Below are 25,807 nucleotides of genomic sequence, written 5' to 3'. Positions count from 1 at the left end.
AAACAACATTAATTCCCTTAAAAACCCACCATTTCTGTTCCTCTCTTTAAATTAAACCGTAGCTCGACATAATATCGGGGCTAAAAAGACTCAAACTTTATCGTCAAATTACATAAAAAAAAAAAAAAGAACCAGCGTTGGAATCGAATGGATCTTGGAGCAAGACCAGTCGGTTTGTGGGTTCTGTCGCTTCTGTTGCTTTCTTCGAGCGCCTCGGCGAATTTCGTATTCCAGGTACACAACAAGTTCAAAGGAAAAGAGAGGTCTTTGAGTGCATTGAAAGACCACGATGATCGTCGTCACCGGAGAATTCTCGCCGTCGATCTGGAATTGGGAGGCAATGGCTTGCCCTCTGAAACCGGGTTAGTTCATTCGTTCCTTTAGTTTTTTAGTTTTTTTTTTTTCGTTTCAAATTAATGACATTTATAAGTTCGCTTTGTTATGTTTTTGTTCTAGAAATAAAACTAATATTAGTTTTAAGGTTTTAATTTTATTGTCGTTTTTTTTTCTCTCTTGGTGTTCTTGTTACCATTATGATTTAGGTCAAAGGCACTCATCGTTGACTAAGTTTTGAGATCAAATTCCGGTCATGTATAGATTGAGCTGACGGAGTTCTGCTTTTAACTCTCTTGTGTTTGCATAAAGGCATTAGATTGAGATCCATTTACAAAAAAAGTTCTCTCTTTTCCTTCATTTTTCGTGTTTTGATAGAACAGTAATTTTTACAGTTGTCCCCGAAAAACAAAACAACCCTCTTTTGTTGTTGCAGAAGACCGCTGATTTCAGTTTTGAATTGAGCCAACCTCTGAGTCATTTTCACTTGTCGAAACCCGAAACAAAAGGACAACAAGATCGAAACTTTAATGTTGACATTTTTATTTTCTTTCTTAGGCTGTACTATGCTAAAATCGGACTCGGATCTCCTTCGGTAGATTACTATGTGCAAGTCGACACCGGAAGCGACATCTTGTGGGTGAACTGCGTTGGGTGCGAAAAGTGTCCCAAGTCAAGCAATCTCGGCGTATGAATTCTTTTTCTTTCCAATACTAATTGCGTGAATTTCCAGCTGAGGTTTTATATCTCAATTGATGTGATGTTCGTCGATTTCGACATAATAAAAAATAAAAAAAAGAGAAGGGGAAAGACGTGTTTATCGATAACGAAATGTTGTATACGAGCAGATAGATCTGACATTATATGATCCAAAGAGCTCGACAACATCGAAAATGGTTACATGTGAACAAGATTTTTGCACATCAACGTACGACGGTCGAGTGCTTCCTGGTTGCAGGCCGGAGCTGCTATGCCAATATAACGTCGTGTACGGAGACGGAAGTTCAACCTCCGGCTTCTTTGTCAACGACACCGTTCACTTGAACAAACTCAGCGGAAACCGTCAAACCGCTACCATGAACGGTAGTATCGTTTTTGGGTCAGTCTCAATTTTTTTTATTTTTTTTTATTTATGTATTTTTTGAAATTAGGGTCTAGTCCCCAAGTCCACGGCCTGAGCCAACAAAGAAAAAAATTATACTTTTAGGATGATAGGCTTCTATGCCTCTTTCATGTTTGGCTCATCGTAGTGCTACAAATTTCTCGTATAATTTAATACTATAAACGGGCATTGGTTTGACAACAAACTTGGAATGGGGCATATAAGTACTGCTAAAATAAATGTGGCAACCGTGTCCAAATCTCCTCAATTTTGCAGCAAAGGAAATCTGAAATATGAAGGAAAATGAAAATCAAAGTTATTAATTGTGGTTGGAAGACATGGAAAATTAAGTAGACTCCTCGTCTATTTTCTTATTCTTGTTTGGATGTATTTAAAAAATATGAAGAGAAAAAACTACGAAATTTGAAAATTAAGAAAGAAACACAGATGCGGCTCATTTTGGATTTTGATTAAGAAATAATGGATTCGACACTTTTAGTTATACATTTTCCAGTATAATTTTCCATGCGGTAAGTATTTCGTCGATCCAAACTAGGACAAGGAAACTGCTAGTAGGGATTAGTGATGCGACACGTTTTCCAGCGTATTATATTTGGTTACATGGCTTTGTCTCTTTATCGAGTTAGGTGCGGCGCAAAGCAATCTGGGGAGTTGGGAACGTCATCGGAAGCGCTTGATGGGATACTCGGTTTCGGGCAGGCAAATTCGTCGATGCTCTCGCAATTGGCTTCCGCCGGAAAGGTGAGAAAGGAATTCGCGCATTGTTTGGACACAGTTCACGGCGGCGGTATTTTCGCCATCGGACAGGTAGTGGAACCGCGTGTGAAGACAACTCCGTTGGTACCGAATCAGTAAGTCTTACACGTTTCTAAACTCTTTTTGTGTATCGGGTACGATCATTGTCGTAATTAATTATACTTGTATTTTTTTTTTAAAATTATGTTAGGTCACATTACAATGTAATTATGAAGGCGATCGAGGTGGGCGACGAGGTTCTCCAACTTCCCACGGACACCTTTGACAGCGGAGATGGGAGAGGAACGATTATCGACAGTGGTACCACTTTGGCTTATCTTCCTGATCTCGTCTACGAGGCGTTGATGACTAAGGTAAACCCTGATTTCCTTTGCGAATTCCTACACTTTAATTTCATTTTTTTTTTAATTTAACTTTGGTTCGCGAATAAATGAAAACAAATTCAGGTCATGGCCCGACAACCTGGATTGAAAGTACATACTGTAGAAGGGCAGTTCTCTTGCTTCCAGTTTACTTCAGAGTAAAAACTATTTTCTTTGCTTGTAACGATTCTTTCTTGTGATGCAAGCAAAGTATGATATGCTTTGAGAGGAGCTTCATTTTTTTTTCTTCTTTCTTGCAGTGTCGATGAAGGGTTCCCGACTGTGAAATTACACTTCGATAAGTCCCTTACTTTGACAGCCTATCCTCATGAATACCTGTTCCAAATTCGGGTAAAGTCTAATGCGATATTTAATTTGAAATTTTTCCATGATTTCTAGATAGTTGCGATAATAATTATCAACACTTGCGTTTCGACGTATCTGCAGACGGATGTTTGGTGCATTGGTTGGCAGAACAGTGGATTGCAGACCAAGGACGGAAAGGAAATGACTCTTTTGGGAGGTAAATAGACACAAAGTATATGGGCATTTTGGGAAATAATCACCGATTGCGTGATTGGTGTGTTTGTTTTCAATTGCAGATATGCTTCTTTCCAACAAGCTGGTTTTGTACGACCTCGAGAATCAGGCTATTGGGTGGACCGAGTACAACTGTGAGTTTCTTTCAATGCAACCGTAAAGTTGTTAGGATCCGAAGACATTCTCTTATTTATAAATGGTGTTTGATTGATTGATTTGTATTGACAGGTTCTTCAAGCATTAAATTGAAGGACGAAAGGACCGGAACGGTGTACTCTGTCGGTTCTCACAATCTTTCACTGGCTTCCGGTTTAACAATCGGACGAATATTGACATTCTTTTTGTTACTTATCGCGACGCTTCACAATTTCGTGTTTTAGGTATTGATTGAACAGGCTTGACTGACGATTCATGAATTTTGTTGTACCATAATTTATTTAATAGAAAAGCTGTGAGAATATGATTCTTAAAAGAACCACTCATTTCCCAACTAATGCTTTCAAGGCCTTTATATATTTTCATTATAATTGTTATTACTATGTGTGTCAGTGTGTGTATGTGCTACAACTTACAACAGAGAATCACGTATAGTTGATAATACAGAAATAGTTTATTTCTCTTGAACAAGCTTGCTTACAAGTATGAGAGATATGGCAATTTACAGATATAGGATAAAGAGGGTTTCTTGCCCTACAAGGTAGTCTTCAAAAACTGTACAACGAAGTACATAACCGCCAAGAATAGCGCGATTTGGTACACGTCTCTCTGGAAACCGTCGTCCCTTTGAAAGAACTGTAAATCAACAAATCAAAATCACGTAAATAAACCCGAAATAAGGCATTTTTTTATCCGAGAAATTATAGCTAACTCGCCTTGGTTGGATCGCCAGAGGGGTCGGGATAATAGTCGGCGTTCTGTTTCTCTTTCGGGAAACTGCTCGACAGCTTCTTCGCAGATTCGGCCAAGTCTTTCGCTCCTTCAGAGGCTGCAAAAAGTCTGCGAGAGGCCCAGAAATAGGCCCGAGAAACGAAAGACGACAAAGACAAATCCCAGGACTCTCGGTGCTCGATGACCTGTCCGCTGATCTGGTTCAGCGTGAACTCCGAGTCCACTCTCACCACAAGATCTCCAACTCCGGCCACAAAGCTCTTCGGCTTCCCTCTCACCGTCCACTTGATCCTCAGCTCGCTCGTCGACAACATTACCATTTCTTGAACACTCTGAAAAGACGAGAAAGACTTGGAACAACAGAGAAAGAGTAGAGCAGATAATATTTCAGCATAGCTTCTGTTTTTTTTTTTTTTTAAAGTCTCTCTTTCTCACCACAGAAGGGTTTTCAAGAGCAGTGGTTATCCACAGAGGTCTCTTGTACTTTTCGCGCCCCGTGAAACTCCGAACCGGGTCCTGCAAAAATATCAAGGGAAGTTACGCAACTGCATCGAAATGAACACATAATTCGCCAAATCTTTTCACGTTCGAAATCATTCCTGCAATATATCACCTACTACATAAACCTAAACTCCGTTTCGTTTTCACAAATATTATCTTTCCTCTATATATCTTCGCCGGCAAGTCTGAAAAGGAACTCGTTGTTTTAGGCGAAGACGAAGGTTTAGAGCAAGTGCGTATATACACGGGAGGAAATGAGGTATTCTCGGAATAAGAACGAAAACAACGAGGCTTTTTGTAAGTTAACCTTATATTTGACAGAAACGGCGTAGTTGGAGAGGACTCGATCGCCTTGTCTGAGCTCGAGGATGTCGCGGACGAGCTGCCTCGCAGTTGATTCAACCAAAGGACTGCTTATACACTCGAACTCGTTGCAGAGTTCTCCGAAATCCATTCCGTCAACTATCTTGTCAGCCTCTGATCTCTCTCTCGCCTCATCGCTCACCTCTTTACTACTCTGACTCAGCTCATTTCCAACTATATAAAAAAAAAACTGTACTGTGAATTGACTGTTTCATTCTCAACCTAGGAAGCTCATTAGTAGGTAGTTTTTTTATTTTTTATTTTTTTTTTACCGCGGAGGGTAAAACGAGAAGAGCGGCGAGGAGGCTTTGGATCGGAGGCGAGAGCGCATTTGGTCCGGCAGCGTCTCCGGCGAAAGGTGGCGGCGGCGGTGGTGATGAGAGCGGAGGATGAAAGAGAAAGAGTCATATCTTTCCATGCTGTTTGTTGGCCAAACGCCATTGGTGTGGCTACATAGAAATCTCTCCTTTTCCATTCTCAGTCTCTCATTTTTTTTTTTGGATAAGGTGGGGTTTTCTTTTTTCTTTTTCTTCTACGTCTACTTTCTTTTCAAAATATCAAATATCAATATATATATGTATATATATATGTGTATGTATATTTTCCTAACTAAAACTAAAAACTTGTGCGTGCGTGTCACATCACATCACAAGTTTTTACAGAATCTTTTTGTAACTGTAGATTCTTTCACCATGTAATTCTCTGAAGATTCATTCATAAAATATGATATAATATGACTGAAAACACTATTGATTTAAAAATCAGACTCTTTCAACAAAAATACTCTTGGAGACCAGATTGAGAAAACTACGATCCTTTTGATCTGCTGCTTAAGTTGGACGAAATTTTCTAAATAATTTATTTTTATTTTTTCCTCCAACCACAGCGTGTCACATTGATTTTCTAAGGAGTCATAATTTTTTATTTTAGGATATTTTTGGATAGCGTACCTTTGGTCACATTTTCTCAAATTTTTCTTCATTATTTACCGCAGATAAAAAAAAAAAAAATTAATAACGAAAAATGGTTCAATTTTGGTCCTTGGATTCCTAAATATCTATTAATGGTAGTGAGACACAGTATCTCATTTTAAACCTCTTTTTTGGGAAGAAGAAAAGGAAAACGCTTCCACAATTTCTCTGCTCTTTAACGTAGCTATAGTAAAATATACAATTCATGTGAATAAAGCAAACAAATGAACAATGTGTCTATAATAATCTGCATTTTTTTGGCTTACTTTATTGCGTTTTGTCATGAATTGAATACCCTTTTTTGGCATGTTTCTATCTTTACATTACATTAACATATTACAAATAGTTGATACTTGATATCATTATCAGGACCTTTGTGTCTCTGTGTTCATAAACTTGTATCTAATCTTAATGGCACCGCCTAAGCTCTTTTCGACCTCTTTATTATTTCTTCTTACTCTCTGCACTGTTCTTGGTTTCTCTATTGTGTCTAAAGCAGCTCTTATCACATCACTCCCCGGATTCAACGGTTCATTTCCATCGAAACACTACTCAGGGTCTGTGTTTTTCTTCAATACTTATGGTTATTATAATTGATCGTTACATGACTATGTCTTCTTCTTAATTCAGATATGTGACTGTGGAAAATGACCTTCCACAGAATCTCTTCTATTACTTCATCGAATCGGAGAGAAACCCGTCCGAAGATCCGCTGGTTTTGTGGCTCAACGGCGGGCCCGGATGATCTAGCATAGCCATGGATGGCTTTATTTATGAGCATGGTGATATGAACAAAAAAAAATTATGTTTTTGTCTCTCTCTTTTTTTATTTTTTTTATACTGATCCTCGAAAAGTACTGGTCTTTGTGAAGGACCGTTTAATTTTCGAAAAGGAAAGACACACCATGACCTTCCTACATTGCATCTCAATCGATTCAGCTGGTCCAAGGTAGAGCTTAGTAAATACAAAAAGATTGATATTCTCTTTTTGCTTTCGATGCTTGAAAAGATTTTTTTTCTTTATAGGTTTCGAACATTATCCTTTTGGATTCGCCGGTTGGTGTTGGTTTCTCTTACTCTCCCAACAAGGAAACATATAAATCATCCGACTCACAAACTGCTTCTCATACTCGTCAATTTCTTCTTAAGATGATGAGATACTCAATTTTTTTTTTGGGAGATATAATTGACTAGATTATTATAAAACACTAGTGGTTTGAAGAGTTCCCCGAGTTCAATTCAAATCCGTTTTACATCAGCGGAGAATCTTATGCCAGGATTCATGTGCCTACTCTTGCTTCTGAGATAGTAAAAGGTAAGGCCTGCAATTAAATATACTAAAGTATAACTTGTATGAGAAGCGAAAAATCAAGGTCGTTGATCAAATTTTCTTCGTCTCTGTGCATAGGAGCCGAAATTGACGCAAATCCTAAAATCAATCTCAAGGCAAGTTTATTATATGCCTTTTTATTCCCTTTCCTATCTGCAATTTTTTATTTTTTTTTTACGATTTGCGGTTCCTTTGAGCAGCCAATAATGCAGGGTTACATGATCGGAAACGGGGCCACGGGATCATCATTCGACGTAAACGCTCGCGTCCCATTTGCACACGGAATGGGACTAAATATCCGATGAGATCTACGAGGTTCTAATAACTATTTTACCCTCTTATATAAATTGACTTTACGCTTCATTGACCAAATAACTTGTGCAGGAAGTTAAGGCTGCTTGTGGAGGAAGTTACTTCTACTCTTTGAATAAAATCTGCAACAAAATGCTTGAGAAAGTTTACAAAGCAAGTATTTCTTCCTATTTTATTTCCTTTTTATGTGTATGTGTAGCTTTTTCAACAAATACTTTCAATTCTTCCGTTTGGCTCACCTAACTTGGGTTTCAAGCGACAAAACAGATTGTTTATGACCTCAACATGTATAATATCCTCGAACCTTGCTTTCACTATACCGACAAAGAATCCGAAGTTAACAAAAACCGAGAGGACAATGTTCCGATCAGAACCAAGAGGCCTCTTCCGGTCAGAACAAGAGTGTTCGAACGGGCCGGGCCTTTTCGTGGGCCCATAAGAGACGGGCCAGCTTCTTCGTGGCCCGATTTTGTTACAAATTTTGGAGTCCTATGTTATGTAAGTCTAGTATTATTTTTCTTTTGAATATTTCGGGCTAATAGAATTCTCTCTTAATTTTTAAATTTGTTAATTGTGACAGAATGACAGAGTTGCGTCGAAATGGGCTAAACGACATCAACGTGAGGCATGCAATCCATGCAGCTCCGGTAGAGTAGACATTATTACTAATCCTTAATAGTAAATGACATTAATCAATGTACTCATTATATTTGAACAAATTAAAATCAGGATATGGAAATTGGTAGATGGGAATTATGCAGTGGCATAATAAATTACGATCATGATGCTGGAACTATGATACCTTACCACAAAAATTTAACCTCTCAAGGATTTCGACTACTCATATATAGGTTATTATACTTTTAGCTTTATTATTATAACTATAATTATTATTATTATCGTTAATGTACTAATTATTAATTACTTATATTTGGTTAATTTCAGCGGAGATCATGATATGACCGTGCCTTTCACAGGCACTCAAGCTTGGACACGTTCATTAGGATACAAGGTTTGTTGATGATTGGAGACCTTGGATTTCATCAAATAATCAAGTTGCTGGGTAAATTTATATATATATATATATATATATATATATATATATATATATATATATATATATTTCTATTGAATTCAAAACTTAAAAGTAGAATTAAAAAATTTAATGCGATTTTTATCGGTTTTGTACAAGGATATAGCAACAACTTCACTTTTCTTACCATCAAGGTTAGTGTAACAACTTCGTGATTTATTTAGCCTCTTCTGAATTTATTTTTAATTTTTAAATACTTATTAATATAATAACAAGTATTATAATTTATGTTGTTTAGGGAGCTGGACATACTGTTCCAGAGAACAAGCCAAGAGAGGCATTTGATTTGTATAGTCGTTGGATAGAAGGACGACCGATATGAATCACATGAATTATTATTATATATCTATAATAATATTAAATCATGTCATTCATATATTATATAGTTGAGAATAAGAGTGTGACAGTATTTGGTCCAATGTATAATGAATACAGGAGCGTTTTCATTGGTTGGCCATTGGTTGATAGTTGAAACCTAACACATAACATATGTCTTGGTCAAATTAAATTTGCCAAAAAGAAAAGGTCTTTTCTTTTTGTTTTATGCAATAAAAAAAACTTGAAAATGCGTATATGAGCACATAATGAAAAAAATATATATATATATTCTAGGCCATATGATAGAAATTGAGTCGAAATAGAGCCACACATTTCAAACGAATGATATAAATGGGTTCGATCAAAAGTGACACAAAGGGTATATCATGGAAAATACACAATTATAGCAATTATATGTCATCGATTAAATGTGATATGTGCACCTTTGATAGGAAACAACCATGCCCACGTATTTCTCATTTTAATAATTAGATGAAAAACTTTGAATGAGAGTCCATCATTGAGACATAGCATGATTGTAAAAGTGGAAGGTTTTTTTTTTTTTTTTTTTTTTTTTTTTTTTTTGCTTTAATCACATTATGATGCCATTATCAACTCAAACAATAGACTCAATAGACTTGACTAGTTCATAAAGTAATTCAATTTTAAGGGTAATTTTCAAAGTCTCCCACTACGGTTTAACAAAATGAAGTACAATACATAATTAATGGCTCTTTTTCTTAAACTTTTCTTATCTTCTTCGCTAACAACTATTAACAAATTTGGTTCCAAAAGTGTCTTATTTTCTTCTTCTTTTTGGACCCAACCACCATTCATTGGACACTACGCCCTTATTATTTGTATACACGCTTTAATTACTCGATTGGATGTTTCCTTTTCTTAATTTTATTGAGAAAACTCGAGAGAAAAAACTAGAAACAGCGCTAGTCTCTTTCGCTAATATATATACAAGCAGTATGTTTCGCTAATATATAAATAAGCAGTATGTCACGCACGCGCGTTACAGCGAAATAATTAATATATTTTAATCTGAAAGAAAAAAATGTCTAGAGATATTTACAAAAATATTTAAGTTAAAAAAATGAATCTAAATTTTTTTTTAAGATATTTTTTTTCTTTTTGATTTTTTAAAAAAATCTACAGTAGCATGAATAGTATCTTGTGTCTATAGATCCAAATTCTTCTTTATATAATAATAATAATAATAATATGTCTATTGTGATTGTGAATGTAAACTTAATTACATATATATGGGCAACTAACCTCAAGGACAGGACGATCAAAGGGTGAACTCTTAAAAATTGTTTTTTCACCCGTAATTTTTAATATTTTTACACTTTTTTTTTCCTATAGTTATATAACTTTTCATAATTTAATCCTTTAATTTTATTTTGTTGCCCCCTCCCCTTAAAACTTTTAATTATGCCTCTTTTTATTAAAATTTTGGCTCTGCCAATGTCGAGTGTGTATCCTCCATATATAGCGTATGAGTGAAAAACTTCGACAAATTTTCGTGGTTGCCCATATAATAGTCGCGTCCCATTTGGTGAAGATGTGAGGACTCCAATGATCCCCTTTTTAATTTGGAAAGAAACTTTTTTTTAGGGCAAGAACTTTTGTTATGCTAGTTTGATTACTAATAAGATTAGAAATCCCTCATAGGTAAAAAGGAAGGATATCTTCTTCTATTGTCTTCTCTTCAAATAATATTCTCCACTATATATGTTGTATGATATTATGCATGCTTGTTGTAGTACCACTTTGAGAAGCAACTTATGATTGGAAGATGATTGGACAATGCACCACAAACATTACATTATGGTCAAAAAATATTTAACAACCTAAACCTCTTTCTCTCTCTCTCTAACTACTTAGGATTTAAAGATGAATCTTTTTCCCTCCCATTTCTCTTTTTCAATATAAACTTTTTTTTTTTTCCCAATCTTTTCTCATGCCAACTGTTTCCCTTTTCTTTTTCCTTTTTCTCCATTCTCTCTGACCCTTAAAAAATAACAACTGAACTTTTTCTGCTTCTTTTTTTTTTTTTTTATAAAATTAGTTTCTCTCACACTTTTTTGTTGTCTATAGACTCTATATACACACAATCCTGTCTGATAATGTGACTCTTCTTCTTCTTCTTTCCTTATCATACAGTCATACACTGTTCTACTTCTACCACATATATCCTCTGAAGTGCTCTCTCATTTTGACCTATTTACTCGATACAAATATACAAAACAAAACAAAAAATGGCCAACAAACTCACCAAAGTACCCCTTTTTCTCTTTATATCTCTTTGCCTAATTCTCTTATCTTCTGAAGCTCTTCCTCTACACTCTCTGGTCACTCATATCCCTGGCTTTGATGCCACTTTGCCATCAAAACACTACTCAGGGTATTTTTTTTTTAACTAATCATATAGATATCATTTTACTATTATATATTGTATGTGAATTTTTTTTTTTTTTTTTTGTAGATACATAAACATAGAGGGAAATAATCCAGGAGGAAAAAAGCTCTTCTATTACTTTGTCGTTTCGGAGAGAAACCCAGAAAGCGATCCGGTCGTTTTGTGGCTAAACGGTGGACCTGGATGCTCTAGCTTTGACGGTTTTGTCTATGAACATGGTACCCTTAATTATAACTAATAGTTTTTTTTTTATATCTCAGTTAATTATATAATACGTATGGTTATATTGTATTTGTATTAACGTCTGTATATCTGAAAAATATAAATAGTAACAATCATCCGAAAAAAAGTATAACTTGAAAAAAATATGAAAAAATAGAATAAATTATCACTTCTCTATTTCTTCAAATAAAATATTTATACTTTTTATTATTTTTATTTTTGACACTGTACTTGATGCCGGACTGTCTGCCTGCAACTAGAAGATGCTAACTGCTACACTTTCTAAAGACACGCTTTTTATAATGTTTTTTTTTATTTATATTTTTTTAATAAAGTATAATTATTGAATAAAATGAGAAATATATTTATGGTGTATATATACGATGAGTCTAAGTCCAACTTTGTTATTGATTTTTGTTTTTAATTGTGTTGGGAATTAGAAATATATAAATTTGTTTAAGCGGTAAAAAAGCGTACAGAAGACTATACTATACGGCTAGGAAAAATGTTCATTCACAATAATTTATTTTACTCTACGTGAAAAAAAAGTGTTGTCCTTATCATCTGTTGTATTGTATATATCTGCATGAACCGGACAAATACTGTTTTGTGTTTCGCGTTCTCCTTTGTCTTGTCTATTTTAGATTTGACTGAATATGATTAATTAATTAAAATTTAAAGCTAAAAAGAAAAAGAAAAACCATTTTCATTGGAATAAAAGAAAAAAACGAAGCCTTTATTTTTTAAACTGTTGAGATCTATATATTACAAGTATAAGTCTCATTTCTGTTTTTCTTGTCTTGTGGAACGGGAAGAAAAAGAGATCTATATATTAGTAATATTACTATTAATTATTTAATTAAGTTCTTACATAAAACTGACTCATCACTAGGGCATGTTAGACTTGTTGCTTTGTGTTACAAGGTATCTATAGACTATACATAATGTAAAGTTGGACGTTACTATAAATGCATAGCCTTTTTGACATGTGACATGCTAGCTAGAGTATACAGAATCTAAGACCCTACATCATATCCAACTTATTATATATTATTTAAAAATAATAATTTAAGCAAAGTTTTACTTTATTAGGTGATGAAATTACAATGTGTTTATGTTTATTAATTAGCTTAATTTTTACTGTAATTATGCAGGACCATTTAGTTTTGAAGAAGGAAAGCCTAAAGGAAGTCTGCCCAAATTACATCTTAATCCACATACTTGGACTAAGGTCAGCCACATAGTTTTTTTTTTTTTAACTAATTATTATAGTAATTATGGTTGTTTGAAAAAATAACACAAATTTTTTTTTTTCAGGTTTCAAGTATCATATATTTGGATTCTCCTGTTGGCGTTGGCTTTTCTTACTCAACGGACCGAACCAAATACACAACTGGAGACCTAAAAACTGCTTCTGATACTCACACTTTTCTTCTCAAGGTAATAACTAATTTAAAAACAGCTATAAGAGATTAAGAGTGTAACAAAATTACATATCTAATGTAAATTTTTTGTTTTTTGGATTTTGGTCTGGTAACACAGTGGTTTGAGCAATTTCCAGAGTTCCAATCAAATCCATTTTATATATCTGGAGAGTCTTTCGCTGGAATTTATGTGCCCACTCTAGCTGATCAAGTTGCCAAGGGTATATATATATATATATATATATATATATATATATATATATATATATATATATATTTTTTTTTTTTTTTTTTTTTTCTTTTTCCGACATTTCAGTTTTTTCGATAATGATCACGTTTTGCATTTATGAATGTATACATAATATATATATAGGGATCAAAATTGGAGCAAAGCCAATCATCAATTTTAAGGTCCGTACTTTTATTATGGTCTATTTAAATTACTAATAACATTTATCATTTACATTTATTATATGTTATCAAGTAAGCGTTTGACACATTAAATTATGGGGTTATATATAAAGACAGTCCTAAGTTATATGAAAAAAATGACAAGATTAGTTTATAATCAATATAGTAGAGAGCTAATAAATAGAGAATTATTAATTTTTTATTTATTTATTTTTGGTTAGGGTTACATGGTGGGAAATGCTGTCACAGACCAAAAATTTGATGGCAATGCTCTTGTCCCTTTTGCCCATGGTATGGCTCTCATCTCAGATGACATCTATGAGGTATGTATGAATTAGTATGTGTCTATATATATATATTTATGTATTTATGTCTCAACATTAAAATAATTATTTGCTTTCCCTTTCTTTGTCCTTTTGCACTAACGTTTTTTTCTTCTCATGTGTACAATATATAATGGTCAGGAGGTATTTAGATGTTTTTAAAACGGTCATCTTGTAGCAATTATAAATGAATAATTAATTTGTTTTTTTAGTTATATTCATATATAAATATAAACTACATGCAAAATTAGAAAAAGTACCTTTTTTTTCTAGCTCTTATTTTGTAATTGATTTTACGCATGTATATACTCATTTAACGTTAAAATTAAAAAAAAAAGGGTTCTATATTAATATCTTCTTGAACATTAATATGTTTATACTCTTTATACATATTAATTATTGTAGGAAGCCAGAGCTGCGTGCAAAGGAAATTACTATAACTCTCGAAAAGATCGATGTATTGAAAAGATTGTACGTGTTAGAGAGGTATATATCCACATATTTACATGCATATATAGAAAATAAAATAAGCAAGATATAGATTTTTTACATTCGGGCATAAAATAAAATAAAAATTATCAATTAAATGAGTGAATTTTTTTTTTTTTTTTTACAAACATGTAGGCACTTGAAGGATTAAATATATATGACATCCTAGAGCCGTGCTATCATAGCCCAGAAGAAGAAAGTAGTGCTAATAATGATGTTATTGCCAAACCAAACTCCACAAGCTTGCCATTGAGCTTCAAGCAGTTGGGAATGACCAAAAAGCCCCTGCCGGTGAGGAAGAGGATATTTGGACGGGCGTGGCCTTTTGAGGCACCGGTGAGGGACGGCCTCGTCACTCTCTGGCCCCAACTCGCTGTCTCCGGTGGCTCCAGAGTCGACGTACCTTGCTTTGTAAGTTATCTTTCTAGACTCAATAAACTCATTATCATCATAAGGGATTTAGATTTATATGATTATTTTGGTGACAAAAGATTAAAAAAAATGTGTTTTTTTTTCAGAAAAGAAAAAGACACCACAGAATTCAGCATAAAAATATCAATTTGAAAAAATTACACATCCTTAAATATATATATATATATTATATATATATATATATATATATATATATATCCCAGTCAACATACTCCTATATGTCCTTTATAATATTATTGTCCCATGCATGTACATAGATATATAGTACTCTTTAGGCTTTATTAGATAATGTTTTTCATTTTGGTCAGATTGCAATGCAAGTTGAGAAAATGGGGTCAATAAACAGCCTGGAATTCTTCCCATACATAAATGACTCTCCAGCCTCAATTAAATGAATTTGTCTTTTCTAGTGAAATGTTTATGTATTTTGATTAATTAGCCAATTAGGTTTATTAACGTCATTCACAAATCACAGTGAATGGTGTTACTCGAAGCTTGTTCTATTCATATAGTATTTATGAGTTTCTTGCACTTGAAGATAAGTTGTTTTCATTTCTTGGAATTTTCGACGGTTTTCAATAATATCAGATCTGGGCATTCAGCAATATAAATCAATACAATTTTGTTTTTATCTGCAAGTTGCAAAGTTCATCATTTATTTTCACTCCCCTTTTTTTCTATTTTTTTGGCATTTTATGGCTGTAAAGTTACATCAAATGAGAACAATAATTAGCAAAACCAAAAGTTCAAAACTTTACTTTTGTTTGATCACATTTTTGTTGTTTCGTTTGAAAACTTTTTTTTTTTTTATTGAAATTTCGTTTGAAAACTATTTATAGGATGACCACGTTGCAAGTGCATGGCTGAATGACAAATCAGTTAGAGAAGCGATTCATGCTGAGCCGGTAATTAATTAATTAATCAATATATATGTTGTTGATATTCATTTTCTTTAATGAAGATTTGATATCAAATTAATAAAAAAATTGACAACACAACACAACTAATTAATGTACTAAATTTTAGGAAAACGTAACGGGTCGTTGGGATTTATGCACAAACAGAATAAGGTATAGCCATGACGCTGGAAGTATGATACCTTATCACAGAAACCTCACAATGCAAGGATATAGAGTCCTTGTCTACAGGTATATCTATATATAACTTTACACACTTGATAACTGTCTTATTATTTCATACCATTTATATGTATTTATAAATAAATAAATAAATATAATACTAATATACTATTAGCTTAGACTTTAACAAGATAAATAATTTTAATATTTTCAATTTTCATTGATCAAACTCCTGGTCTCTATGAGTGTGTGTGTGAGTGTATATATATATATATATATATATATATATATTCTTGTCATATGCGATATTTATAAAGAAGGGAAATGAACATATCTATGAGTAAATTTGAGAGAATTTCTTTTCTATATAAAAAAACATATATATACATACATCTATGATCACTTTGTTACAATGTTTGTCACAAAATAATAAATGTTTGTGATAATATTGTTACAAAGTGATCATAAATATAAGAAAAAAAATTTAATAGAAAAAGGAAAGTTGTCTCATTTTAGTCATAAATGTGCCCTTAAACGCTGTTTATGCATAAAAGTAAATACAAAAGAAGTGTAAATAAAAGACAAACAAGCATAAATAAATTGTTAATGTAGTCTCTTTTCCATCCTAGATGTTATGCATGGAACTATTTTGATTATATTTATCCAACTTGTATGAACAATTATTAAAATGATCTAATTTGTAATGTTTTAAATACATAATAGAGTTGATTGTGTTTTGTTATGGCAGTGGAGACCATGACATGTGTGTACCATATACTGGTAGCCAAGCTTGGACAAGATCACTTGGATATAACATTGTTGACCATTGGAGGCCTTGGTTTTCCAATGACCAAGTTTCTGGGTATTGCTCTTCTCTAAACTCTTTAGGGATAATTCTAAACCTACAACTATTTATTACTTCTAATTTCAAAACTAAATTTATCAATAAACACAGTTGTTTATTGACATGTTTATAAATAAACACAGTTATTTATTGACAAATTTGTCAATAAATAGCTATAATTGTCCCGTCATAATTTTGATATTATCCCAACTCTTTAACAACTCTGGCCTGATGGCCCAAAGCAGTATGACAAAATATTCTCATAATAAAAAAATAAAAAATAAAAAATTGAAATGCTAATTTTTTGTTGTGCTGCAGATACCTACAAGGATATGATCATGGCCTTACCTTTCTAACCATCAAGGTTTCTCTCTCTCATTATTTTCATTAATCTTTTACAATCGTGATTAATTAGTCTGATATTTATTATTTATCTTCTTTTTTTATGGGGCCAGGGTGCAGGGCATACAGTGCCAGAATATAAACCACAAGAGGCTTTGGACTTTTATAGCCGTTGGTTGGACGGCAAAAGCATTTAACGATTTTATTTCAACAGCTTTCTCTAGTTTCCTTTTCCTTTTCTTTTTCCACTAGATTTTTCTTCTTCTTCTTCTTCTTCGTCTTCTGTAGCATGCATTTTTATCTCCAGTTTGAGTATAAAAAAAAAAAAAAAAAATTTAAAGCAATCACTCAAATATAGAGCTTCACTTAATTTGCACACATATTTCCCTATAGGTTATAGGACTTACAACTCATTTTTCTTCTCTTTTAAAGAAAATGTTTCTTTGATAAAAGTCGCTGCCTTTGATCCTCTTTTCGCTTTGTCCTAGTTCGTGGCTTACGATATAACCATGCAAAGAAATAATAATAACAAAAAGAGATTAATGGATGGGTCACTCTCCATTAATTAAAGTATTAAACAATGACTTTGATCATGAAACACGAACATAATGTAGAAAGTTCGTGTGGATTGTGGAATTAAATGTATGTGGAACTGAAGAGAAATGAGAGGGCAACAAAAGACTTCCATAATCACACACATGTAGGTCTTTTAATTTCTGTGAGGACACACTCAAAATCTCACTCACCCGTCATACAAAAAAAAAAAAAAAAAAAAAAATCGTAGTCCCTCTCAAGCAAAATTGTTACAAGAATATATTAGACACATTATCAGATCGCGTCCGATTGGATTCACTAAGTATTTTTCGCAAATTCTAATTAAAGAAATTTGCTCCCGATTTAATCTCCTCCGAATCAATTTGTGGCGATCTTATAAAATAAATTTTTTTTCTACATGTAAAAGTCTTTTTACGCAATTCTGAGTTTTCTAAGAGTGTGGAAGTGAAACCTTGTTCTTTCAGTGCTAGAAGTTGGTTTTGTGTTTCGTGATAGTGCAAAGATCACGAAATGTTATAAAGTGAATCAGACACCATTAATCGTGATTACGAGGTTGTAAGGGTTTTGTTGGTCGTAAGGCCCAATTGAGCTTCAATGTGGAATAGCGAACACTAGGAAAAATTAGAGGAATTTGTATCCAGGTAAAGGAGACGAGATGGTTGAATTAATGATAGTCATTATTCGTAGTCGGTCCATAGTGGAATTGTAACCCCTAATATTCTCACATTAGATAATTGTTTTAATTCTAGCATTTCATTTTATCTTAGCAATCAATAAAATTATTGTTACTTCTAGATTTAATTCGTTAGATTTCTAGAGCATCTTTAATAGTTTGTATCTTAACAATTATGAGGACTTGCTAGCAATTAGCAAAAGTTGTAAGCTAATTGCTTATCATTATTTTGCACTTTACCTATTAGCTTAACTAAGCTACTTTGCTTAACTAAGCTCTTAGCTTAGCAAATTAAGAGCATCTTTAATGGTAAGCTAATGTCAAATTAGCTTACCATGCCACATAAGTCATAGCAAAATACAACTTATTTAAGCTAAATCATCCACAATGGTAAGTTAATTTCTCCTCTTGCTTAAATTTATCCTACTTGTCAATTGCTATTTTTGTTTATTTTTTATTCAATTTTCACTTGTTAAAACTATAATTTTTTTTATTGAAAGTTGTATAATTCAATTTATTAGATCAAATGAAGAACATGTAATTTTTTTTAAGAAAATAATTTGACTATATTATACTAACAATATATTAATTATATATATACAAAAAAAAAAATTGTGTCAACAAATAATTCACACAAAAAAATATTACTAAAATATTGGTAATTAAAAATTTATAAATTTAAGTAAAATAATAAATTTAACAACACAACACATATAATCTTATTATTAAAAAGATGATACAATACTAACCAATATCACAAATAAGAAGAAGAAAAATAACTAACATAATGGCAATATTAGCCCATAGTCACCTCTTGTACACTCCTCCGTTAAGACTTCAATAATAATAGCATGACAAAATTTAAATAAACAATGAATAGATGTGCTCTCAATAATTTAAATGGGCCCCATGTATTTGGCTTAAATAAGTAGCTCTATAGAGCTAATTTATCTAGCCAATCACATAGCCAAATTGCAAAATAATGGTTAAGCAAATAGCTTAACATTTCTCCTAATTGCAAGCAAGTCCTTAAAGTTGCTAAGCCAAACACCATTAAAGATGCTAAATGGACCAATTTTTTATTTTTTATTTATTTAATAAGTGGGAATTGAATAGAAAATAATAATAAAATATTAATTATTGACATGTGGGATAAAGTTAAGCTATGAGAGTGATTTAGCTTACCAATAGAGAACAAATTTGCTTAAATTAGTTGTAGCTTAAATTGCTTATGTGGCAAGTTAAGCAAATATGGTATTTGCTTACCATTAAAGATGCTCAAAGTAGTTTGTGAGTCAAAAATTTAGCGATATAAACCACATAAACATAAGCGTTTGCATTTTAGCCAACGTTTTGTAAATTTTTCGTAAATAGCCAAAAATTGTTGTAAATATTTCATAAATAACCATATTTACTAAAAATTTACTCTGCGTTTTTTGTTATTTTTATAGCGTAAATATATTTACGTGACTATTTACAAAAAATTAACGAAACGTTGGCTATTTCAAAATTTCTAACGCTTCATATGGTTAGATAGCCACTGGATATAACTTGGAGCGACATATGCACTTGTGTAATGATATGCAACATTCTCTCAATCCTTTATTTTTCACTAGATTTTTTTTCTCCCTTAGCTTATCTTTTATCTTTAGTTTTTTTTTTTAGTTACTTTCTTCGGTTCAATTTTAGTATATAAATTAAGAAATGATCAATCATAAAAGATCTTCACTTTGAGCGAGCAAACATATTTCCCAAAGTAACCGAGCCAACACGTTGAGGACTTGAATTCATCAATTGTGTTCATTAAAATATTTGAGCTAATTATATGGCCATATTTTTTTAATTTCAAAGAAAAATCCCTCTTTCTAAAATTTATGATATAAGTCTCTATCCCCGCGTCCTCGTTCGTGACTCTCCTTGTTGCTTTGGTGTATAATAATAATAAGAATAATAATAATAATAATAATAATAATTGGGTCACTCTCTTGAGTCAAATATGAACTACCCATTAATTAAACAGACTGTGAAACACCAACCTCCAAAATGTGGGGGAGATTAAAGAACGCGTGTTTTCAGATGCTAAAATTGAGATATGATCAAAGAAAGTAGGTGTGGAATGGAATGTGTGTGGAAGTAAAGAGAAATGGGAGGGCAACAATAGACTTCAATCTCAGGTCAGGCATGTCTTTTTCTGTAAGACCACACAAAGATCTCACTCACCAACGTCATATACAAAATACCTTTCTGAAATATTGGAGATACATGACAATTACGTAAATGGCAGTATTTAGATATAAACGAATCTGACAACCAAACAGTTGAGAAACAAGTTGAATAAGGTGATGCTTCATTATCAAAGTAGTATATTATTATCAACACATGATACACAACGAATATCACATAAAAAAAATTATTTAACAAATGAAAAAAAAAACTAGGAGAGTTGGTTTTACAAAAATTCGAACCCTATCCACACTAGATAGAGAGAGGACTATTTCCCCAGACGTGCTAATATAGCCGGGCCAGCCTCTCCGGTTCATAGTTTTTTTTTTTTTTTTCTTTTTCTTTTTTACTTTGACAGCACGAAAACAAATTCTTAATTTATTTTACCTTTCTGTAGACACTCAAAAAAAAAAAAAAAATTGAAATAAATTGATTACCGTGATCAAGCGAAAACCGAGACTTTTCTTTTCTTTCCATAATGTCATTTTCCGAACTTGCCATCTTCTCCGGGAACAAACCTCGGAAGAGTCAATAATGTATTGACGCGAGAGACTCCTTCGAGAGCAGACCAATCTTTTGATGGCTCGGAGTTCAACTCGTCCAAGTCATCATCTTTGTGCCCTTTTTCTGGAAGAGTAATACATTCGCCGGTTCGTACGGTACCGGAGCGATCTAAAGCGGCCGGAGAAGATGGGTCTTCTTCTTCTTCGTCTTCTTCTTCATTACCAGTCACGGACTTGGTATTTTCAGTATGAGTAGTTTCTTCTTCTATGGACGGAGTATTTCCGGCGCAAGACGTGTTGTTGGTGTCGGAGTCGAGGAAGAGACAGACCACGGCACAGTCATCGACTTTGGAAGTAGGGTATTTCTGTTTCCAACATCTCACCGCGGTCTCGACCACGGTTCGAGCCGCGGTGGACCTTTCCGTGGCCGTGGCTACAATGTCCACCACTTCCTTGTTAGACAGAACATCCCAAACCTGACAAGACAAAGACGGATCAGATATTCGTAGCGCGGTTTTGATTTTTGTGAATTGGGTTGAGAAATGTTTTGATCGTACCCCGTCTGTGGCCAAGACTACGAACTCGTCTTTGTCGGTGATGCGGCGATAGGTTATCTCGGGCACGGATATGAGACCGAAATCCTTGAGGCAGAAATCTCCGAAAGCCCTAGCCATGGCGAGACCGGGCGAGTCATAGTTCGGCAGCCAAACACGGGCTACTTCCGGTTCGTCTCGGAGAGCGAAAACCCGCCCCTTACACTTTCGAATCCTCTCTGCTTCCTCTGTTGAAAACGAAGATACAATAATTGAATATAATGTTTAGGAGCGGAAAAATGCATTACAGCGGGTTAGTAATGGCAAGATTATTCATGCTTCAAATCGGCATAAACAGTTGTGACCTTCTCAGAGAATTATTCGAATCATTTCCAAAAATGTCCAACCAATGATTCATTATGGCCAGTGAAGAAAAGTACGCCAAATAAAAATGGATAAATCATTATCATAGTTAAGCTGCCGCAGAAATTCTACCGATAGTCCTATTCTTTATTGTCAAAATAAAACACTGGTCGTACAATCAAGTACTTGGAAACAAAGGAACAAACGAAACCTGGAAGATTTGGTTTGAGGTCAACAGTCAACTGGATCGGAACGAGATAGTCGTCTTTGTCTCTTGTACCAAGTACCGCTCTAGAATCCCCGATATTTCCAATGACAATATCCCGGCCCTACAACAAACAGCAAACGGTCAACAAGGGAATTCATCAAAAAGTCAACTCATCAAGAAAGATATAATTTCAAACCTGCTTAACCATAGTCACAGCCGTGGAGCCACTACAGAAGCAATCAATAGTCCCTTGCATTCTCAACTCTCTATCCATGACCCTGTAAGCCTTCAGAAACGACTCCTTCAGCGTCTGAAAAATATCGGGCCGTTTCTCGGGTTCTTCTCCAATACTGATCGAGGATTCAACGTCGTCGGAGATCAAGCTTCCGGTGGAGTTCAGGCTGATCTCCTTCAGAACCTCGCCGCCATTGAGGCTCACTTCCCAGTGAGCGCTCAGCCTCAGAGGCAGCGAATCCCTAACCCTCTTCGCCACCATGTGACCGTACGGCCCGTGCCCATCAAACACCCCGCAAAACACCGTGTCCTTCCTCGAACCAAAATTCTGATCACAGAAACAAAAATCAAAATCACAAATCTGCAAAAATTGAGGAACAGGAAATAATATACAAAATAGTCATTTGAAACTAATTAATTGGCAAAACATCTAAACTTCCAAGTTCTTAGAAAAATAGTCAAAGTTGAAGTTTTTCTACTCACATATATAAACAATTTACCACTTTCAATATAGGGTTCGCTAAATATATATAGCCTTATAAACATAATAAAATTGATATATAGCCAACAATTCTTTAATTATAAGTGAATACCCATGCATTTTATTAACATGGACACAAAAGGGTATATCCGCAATGCTTGAACTAACGAAAAGGTTGGCTATTTAGTAGTTCACAAACTTCTAATGGCTTAGTTACTTGAATATAATTTGTTCAAAATATGTATTGACACCGTCAAAAAGTAAATTTGGCTATTTCACAAATTTTTTTTTATTTTTTTTACAATCCTTTGTTATTTTGCTAATCTATCGAGCTAGGAAAAAAGCATCGAGAGACGACGGACTGACCTCCCAAACAATCATGGCGTCCTGATTAGTCCCTTTCTTGCCCTGCTGGGTGAACATGGTGGCGAGGTCGGTGGAGCCGTTGAGGAACATTCTGCCGGGGATGCGGTGCAGCGACCCTTCGGTGGAGCGGCGGTCGAATGAGGAGCTTCCGGGCCGTTTCTTTGAGCTCCGCCACCGCTTGGAGAGGGTGGGGCCCGGCGATGGCGGCGGGCTTCTGGCGGACTCTGCCGCGGACAAGCAGGACCCCATTCTCAGGGCCCTGATTAGCCCTAATATGCACTCCAGACCACCCAAACACCCCACCCTTTCCTCTCTTGATGTCTCCGTCAGAAATGCCTTCTCTACGAATCGCGATACCACTAAACCCTCTATCTTGACAAAACTCAATTATCAATCCACACAATTTCTTCTTCTTCTCAGCCTAATCCCAATGAATTTCCTTTTGTTTTTACTTACTATATCTTGACTCAATTGTAATTCCTATTGAAGCCTAGAAATTGCCTCTTTCTTCCCGATGAATTTCCCTTTCCCACTTACTAAAATGGAAGTACCTATTATGTTTTTTTTTTTTTGGAGATATATGGTGGTGTGGATAAAGTTAACGCAAGCAGATCTGCGAAGAAGGAAGATCTACTCGGAAACGAAGGCTTTTGAGTATTGCAAACCTGTGGAGACGGAAAGGCTTCGGAATTGGCGATCTGAATATCATGGATCAGAATCGGAGACGACGAGAGCAACGAGAAGATGATTTATCCTTCTCCGATTCGAGCTCGGAGGTTTGAGAAGAAAGAGACTGAATTCGACGAACCTAAAAATTCCGACGAAATCGAGAGGAAACGTCGAATTATTATAAGCTCGTGAATGAAAGCCGAAAAGGCAAAGACTTTTTTTTTTTCTCCCACAGGTTCACCACCACACCATATTACAAGTGGCTGCAAACAAAAATTGGATATGATGAAATTCGTTGGAATTTGGGATCGCCTTTCAGATAAATAGAAGAAAAGAATAATAGGATACAGAATAATCTAATTATGATATATATTCTGTAACTAAAAAACTACAAATCAATAAAAAAAAACTAATCTGCAGTGTGGACTGAATAATTCCTGTATTATATTTATTTTTATAGAGCAAAAAAGTAATGAAATTTTCACAAATTTTATCTCTTAGCTTTTCTTTGTAAACCAAAAAACTCAAACTAATCTTCATTAAATTTTCATTTATTTTCAAAAAAATTCCGAAAATTTCAAGTTATTTCCATAACAATATTACATAAATTTTTAGTTTTTTCATAGAAAAAGTTTAGAGTCTGAGAAAAAGGACGACGATAATGACAACCCTGAAGTTTTATTATGCCTTGGTCTTGAAAATGCGGATAAAAAATCAGCTCTCGCCAGTGAACGAAAAATGTACTAATGGTGGACTCCGTCGAAATTTTACAGTAGTAGACAAGACCTTTCATCAAGCACGATGGGTCTATTTTTGAAGCTTTCCTCGCCACGAATCCGTAGGATTTGAAATCACTCAATTTTCGAGTTCATATGAGGAAGATATGAATTTTTAAAGTTTTGATTAAAAAAAAACTGTATGAGAGAGAGAGAAAGAGTGACGAATTGTAGAAAAAAAACCTACTATTTTAAACGAATGACAAAATGGAAAATTCAAATAGTTTATTCAAGTGTCAATTCATCTATTTGATTATTTTTTAATAAGTTTTCAAACGTTATTTATATCCAAAACGTGATGTTTGAAATTGACTAATAAATTATAAATTGTTTTAAACAAATATATAATATAGATATAATTTCGAAAATTAAAGGACGTGAATAAACCTCGTGATCAAATATAGCGTTGATGCCTAAAACGAGAGTGGACAAAAAAAAAATCTTTCTTTTTTAGAAGGTCATCTTTTATTAAAATAATATTTTACGAATAACAAGTGGGAAAAAAATACTTATTGTTGGCTGTTTTTTTTTACAATAATTTAACAATCAAATGGACCTAAACAAGATTAATGGATGCGTGGTTTTGACGTTGACGAATATTCAGATGCCTAATTTCCACTTCCAAATTATTTTAATGCAGTTCCTTTAGGAATTGGGATACAAATACGATCCTCTCGCTTATTTAATTATTGCTTTCCTTCAAGTTTTTTATTAATTGGCCGATTTTCTTCGAAGTACTACAAAAAAAGGATCTTTTTCGTGTGATTTTGCATTTACACCCCCTTTTACACATATATTCCTTTTTTATTCTCTGCTTTCGTGCAAAAGACGCATTTGCTTCGCTTTTTTACATTAAATAATACAACTTTCTTGATTATATTTCTAAGCTCTAACCATTTCTTATATATATATATACAGTCAATGTGGTTATATTAATCGGATAATGTTATAGAGATCCAGATGACGCCTCAATCAATCAATGAAAGCCTAACGACCATGATATCTAGCTCCTATTTCTACATCAATTTCACTTTCCAAGCATTTACTTAATGTTGGTTTACCGATTGACCTCAGATTACTATCCTCCACTAATTATATTATATTATATATACAGCTCATGAACAAACATAGACAATTCACAGGCATATACAAACATTTTATTTTAATGCACTTCATCCAAATAATTGGCTCTTTAGATATTTCTTCCGATGTGAATCACGTGTTAATCATTAAAAAAAAATAAACATATCATGCTCTGATTTTTTTCAACGCAAAATGATAATACTTCTTATGAAAGGAATATATGATGAACAGTATTATATTTAAGGTTTGCTCC

General features: G+C 33.8%; 4 protein-coding genes, 1 long non-coding RNA gene and 1 pseudogene across 6 annotated transcripts; 4 read left to right on the top strand and 2 right to left on the bottom strand.

Annotated features, from left to right (window-relative positions):
- The first annotated feature begins 24 nt into the window (after window positions 1-24).
- LOC149382548 (Eukaryotic aspartyl protease family protein) lies at window positions 25-3,698 on the top strand. The gene is made up of 10 exons (XM_089630383.1): window positions 25-362; window positions 892-1,021; window positions 1,182-1,432; window positions 2,083-2,307; window positions 2,403-2,565; window positions 2,659-2,732; window positions 2,835-2,925; window positions 3,022-3,097; window positions 3,177-3,248; window positions 3,343-3,698. The coding sequence occupies exons 1-10, from the start codon at window positions 148-150 to the stop codon at window positions 3,492-3,494; spliced, it is 1,449 nt and encodes a 482-aa protein (XP_089486509.1). The 5' UTR covers window positions 25-147; the 3' UTR covers window positions 3,495-3,698.
- On the bottom strand, window positions 3,624-5,423 carry LOC149382547 (transmembrane protein, putative (DUF2358)). Its single transcript, XM_089630384.1, has 5 exons — window positions 5,139-5,423; window positions 4,811-5,040; window positions 4,438-4,518; window positions 3,987-4,334; window positions 3,624-3,906 (listed from the first exon to the last, which is right to left on the bottom strand). The coding sequence occupies exons 1-5, from the start codon at window positions 5,305-5,307 to the stop codon at window positions 3,805-3,807; spliced, it is 930 nt and encodes a 309-aa protein (XP_089486510.1). The 5' UTR covers window positions 5,308-5,423; the 3' UTR covers window positions 3,624-3,804.
- Window positions 5,424-6,874: 1,451 nt separating this feature from the next.
- LOC149382546 (uncharacterized) lies at window positions 6,875-7,477 on the top strand. Its single transcript, XR_016302035.1, has 3 exons — window positions 6,875-7,152; window positions 7,246-7,283; window positions 7,368-7,477. It is a non-coding gene; the product is annotated as an uncharacterized LOC149382546 (long non-coding RNA).
- Window positions 7,478-7,555: 78 nt separating this feature from the next.
- On the top strand, window positions 7,556-8,546 carry LOC149382545 (serine carboxypeptidase-like 20; annotated as a pseudogene). The gene is made up of 4 exons (XR_016302034.1): window positions 7,556-7,977; window positions 8,060-8,126; window positions 8,209-8,330; window positions 8,425-8,546. The product of XR_016302034.1 is annotated as a serine carboxypeptidase-like 20 (transcript).
- A 2,285-nt stretch (window positions 8,547-10,831) lies between these two features.
- LOC149382544 (serine carboxypeptidase-like 20) lies at window positions 10,832-17,339 on the top strand. Its single transcript, XM_089630315.1, has 14 exons — window positions 10,832-11,306; window positions 11,388-11,539; window positions 12,698-12,774; window positions 12,861-12,983; window positions 13,086-13,188; window positions 13,341-13,378; window positions 13,600-13,701; window positions 14,107-14,187; window positions 14,326-14,601; window positions 15,462-15,527; window positions 15,649-15,770; window positions 16,450-16,563; window positions 16,864-16,909; window positions 17,001-17,339. Exons 1-14 carry the CDS (start codon window positions 11,161-11,163, stop codon window positions 17,082-17,084), a joined length of 1,530 nt encoding a protein of 509 aa, XP_089486441.1. The 5' UTR covers window positions 10,832-11,160; the 3' UTR covers window positions 17,085-17,339.
- Window positions 17,340-20,439: 3,100 nt separating this feature from the next.
- LOC149382543 (putative protein phosphatase 2C 33) lies at window positions 20,440-24,049 on the bottom strand. The gene is made up of 5 exons (XM_089630276.1): window positions 23,027-24,049; window positions 22,142-22,507; window positions 21,949-22,066; window positions 21,399-21,622; window positions 20,440-21,317 (listed from the first exon to the last, which is right to left on the bottom strand). The coding sequence occupies exons 1-5, from the start codon at window positions 23,273-23,275 to the stop codon at window positions 20,820-20,822; spliced, it is 1,455 nt and encodes a 484-aa protein (XP_089486402.1). The 5' UTR covers window positions 23,276-24,049; the 3' UTR covers window positions 20,440-20,819.
- Between the last annotated feature and the right edge of the window lie 1,758 nt (window positions 24,050-25,807).

The sequence above is a fragment of the Urtica dioica genome, chromosome 11, assembly GCF_054948205.1.
Source record: "Urtica dioica subsp. dioica isolate 48M chromosome 11, U.dioica_male_clone48M_v1_H2, whole genome shotgun sequence".
Classification (NCBI taxonomy): domain Eukaryota; kingdom Viridiplantae; phylum Streptophyta; class Magnoliopsida; order Rosales; family Urticaceae; genus Urtica; species Urtica dioica.
Note: the sequence above shows the minus strand (reverse complement) of the source record. Positions and strands in the feature narration are given on the sequence as shown.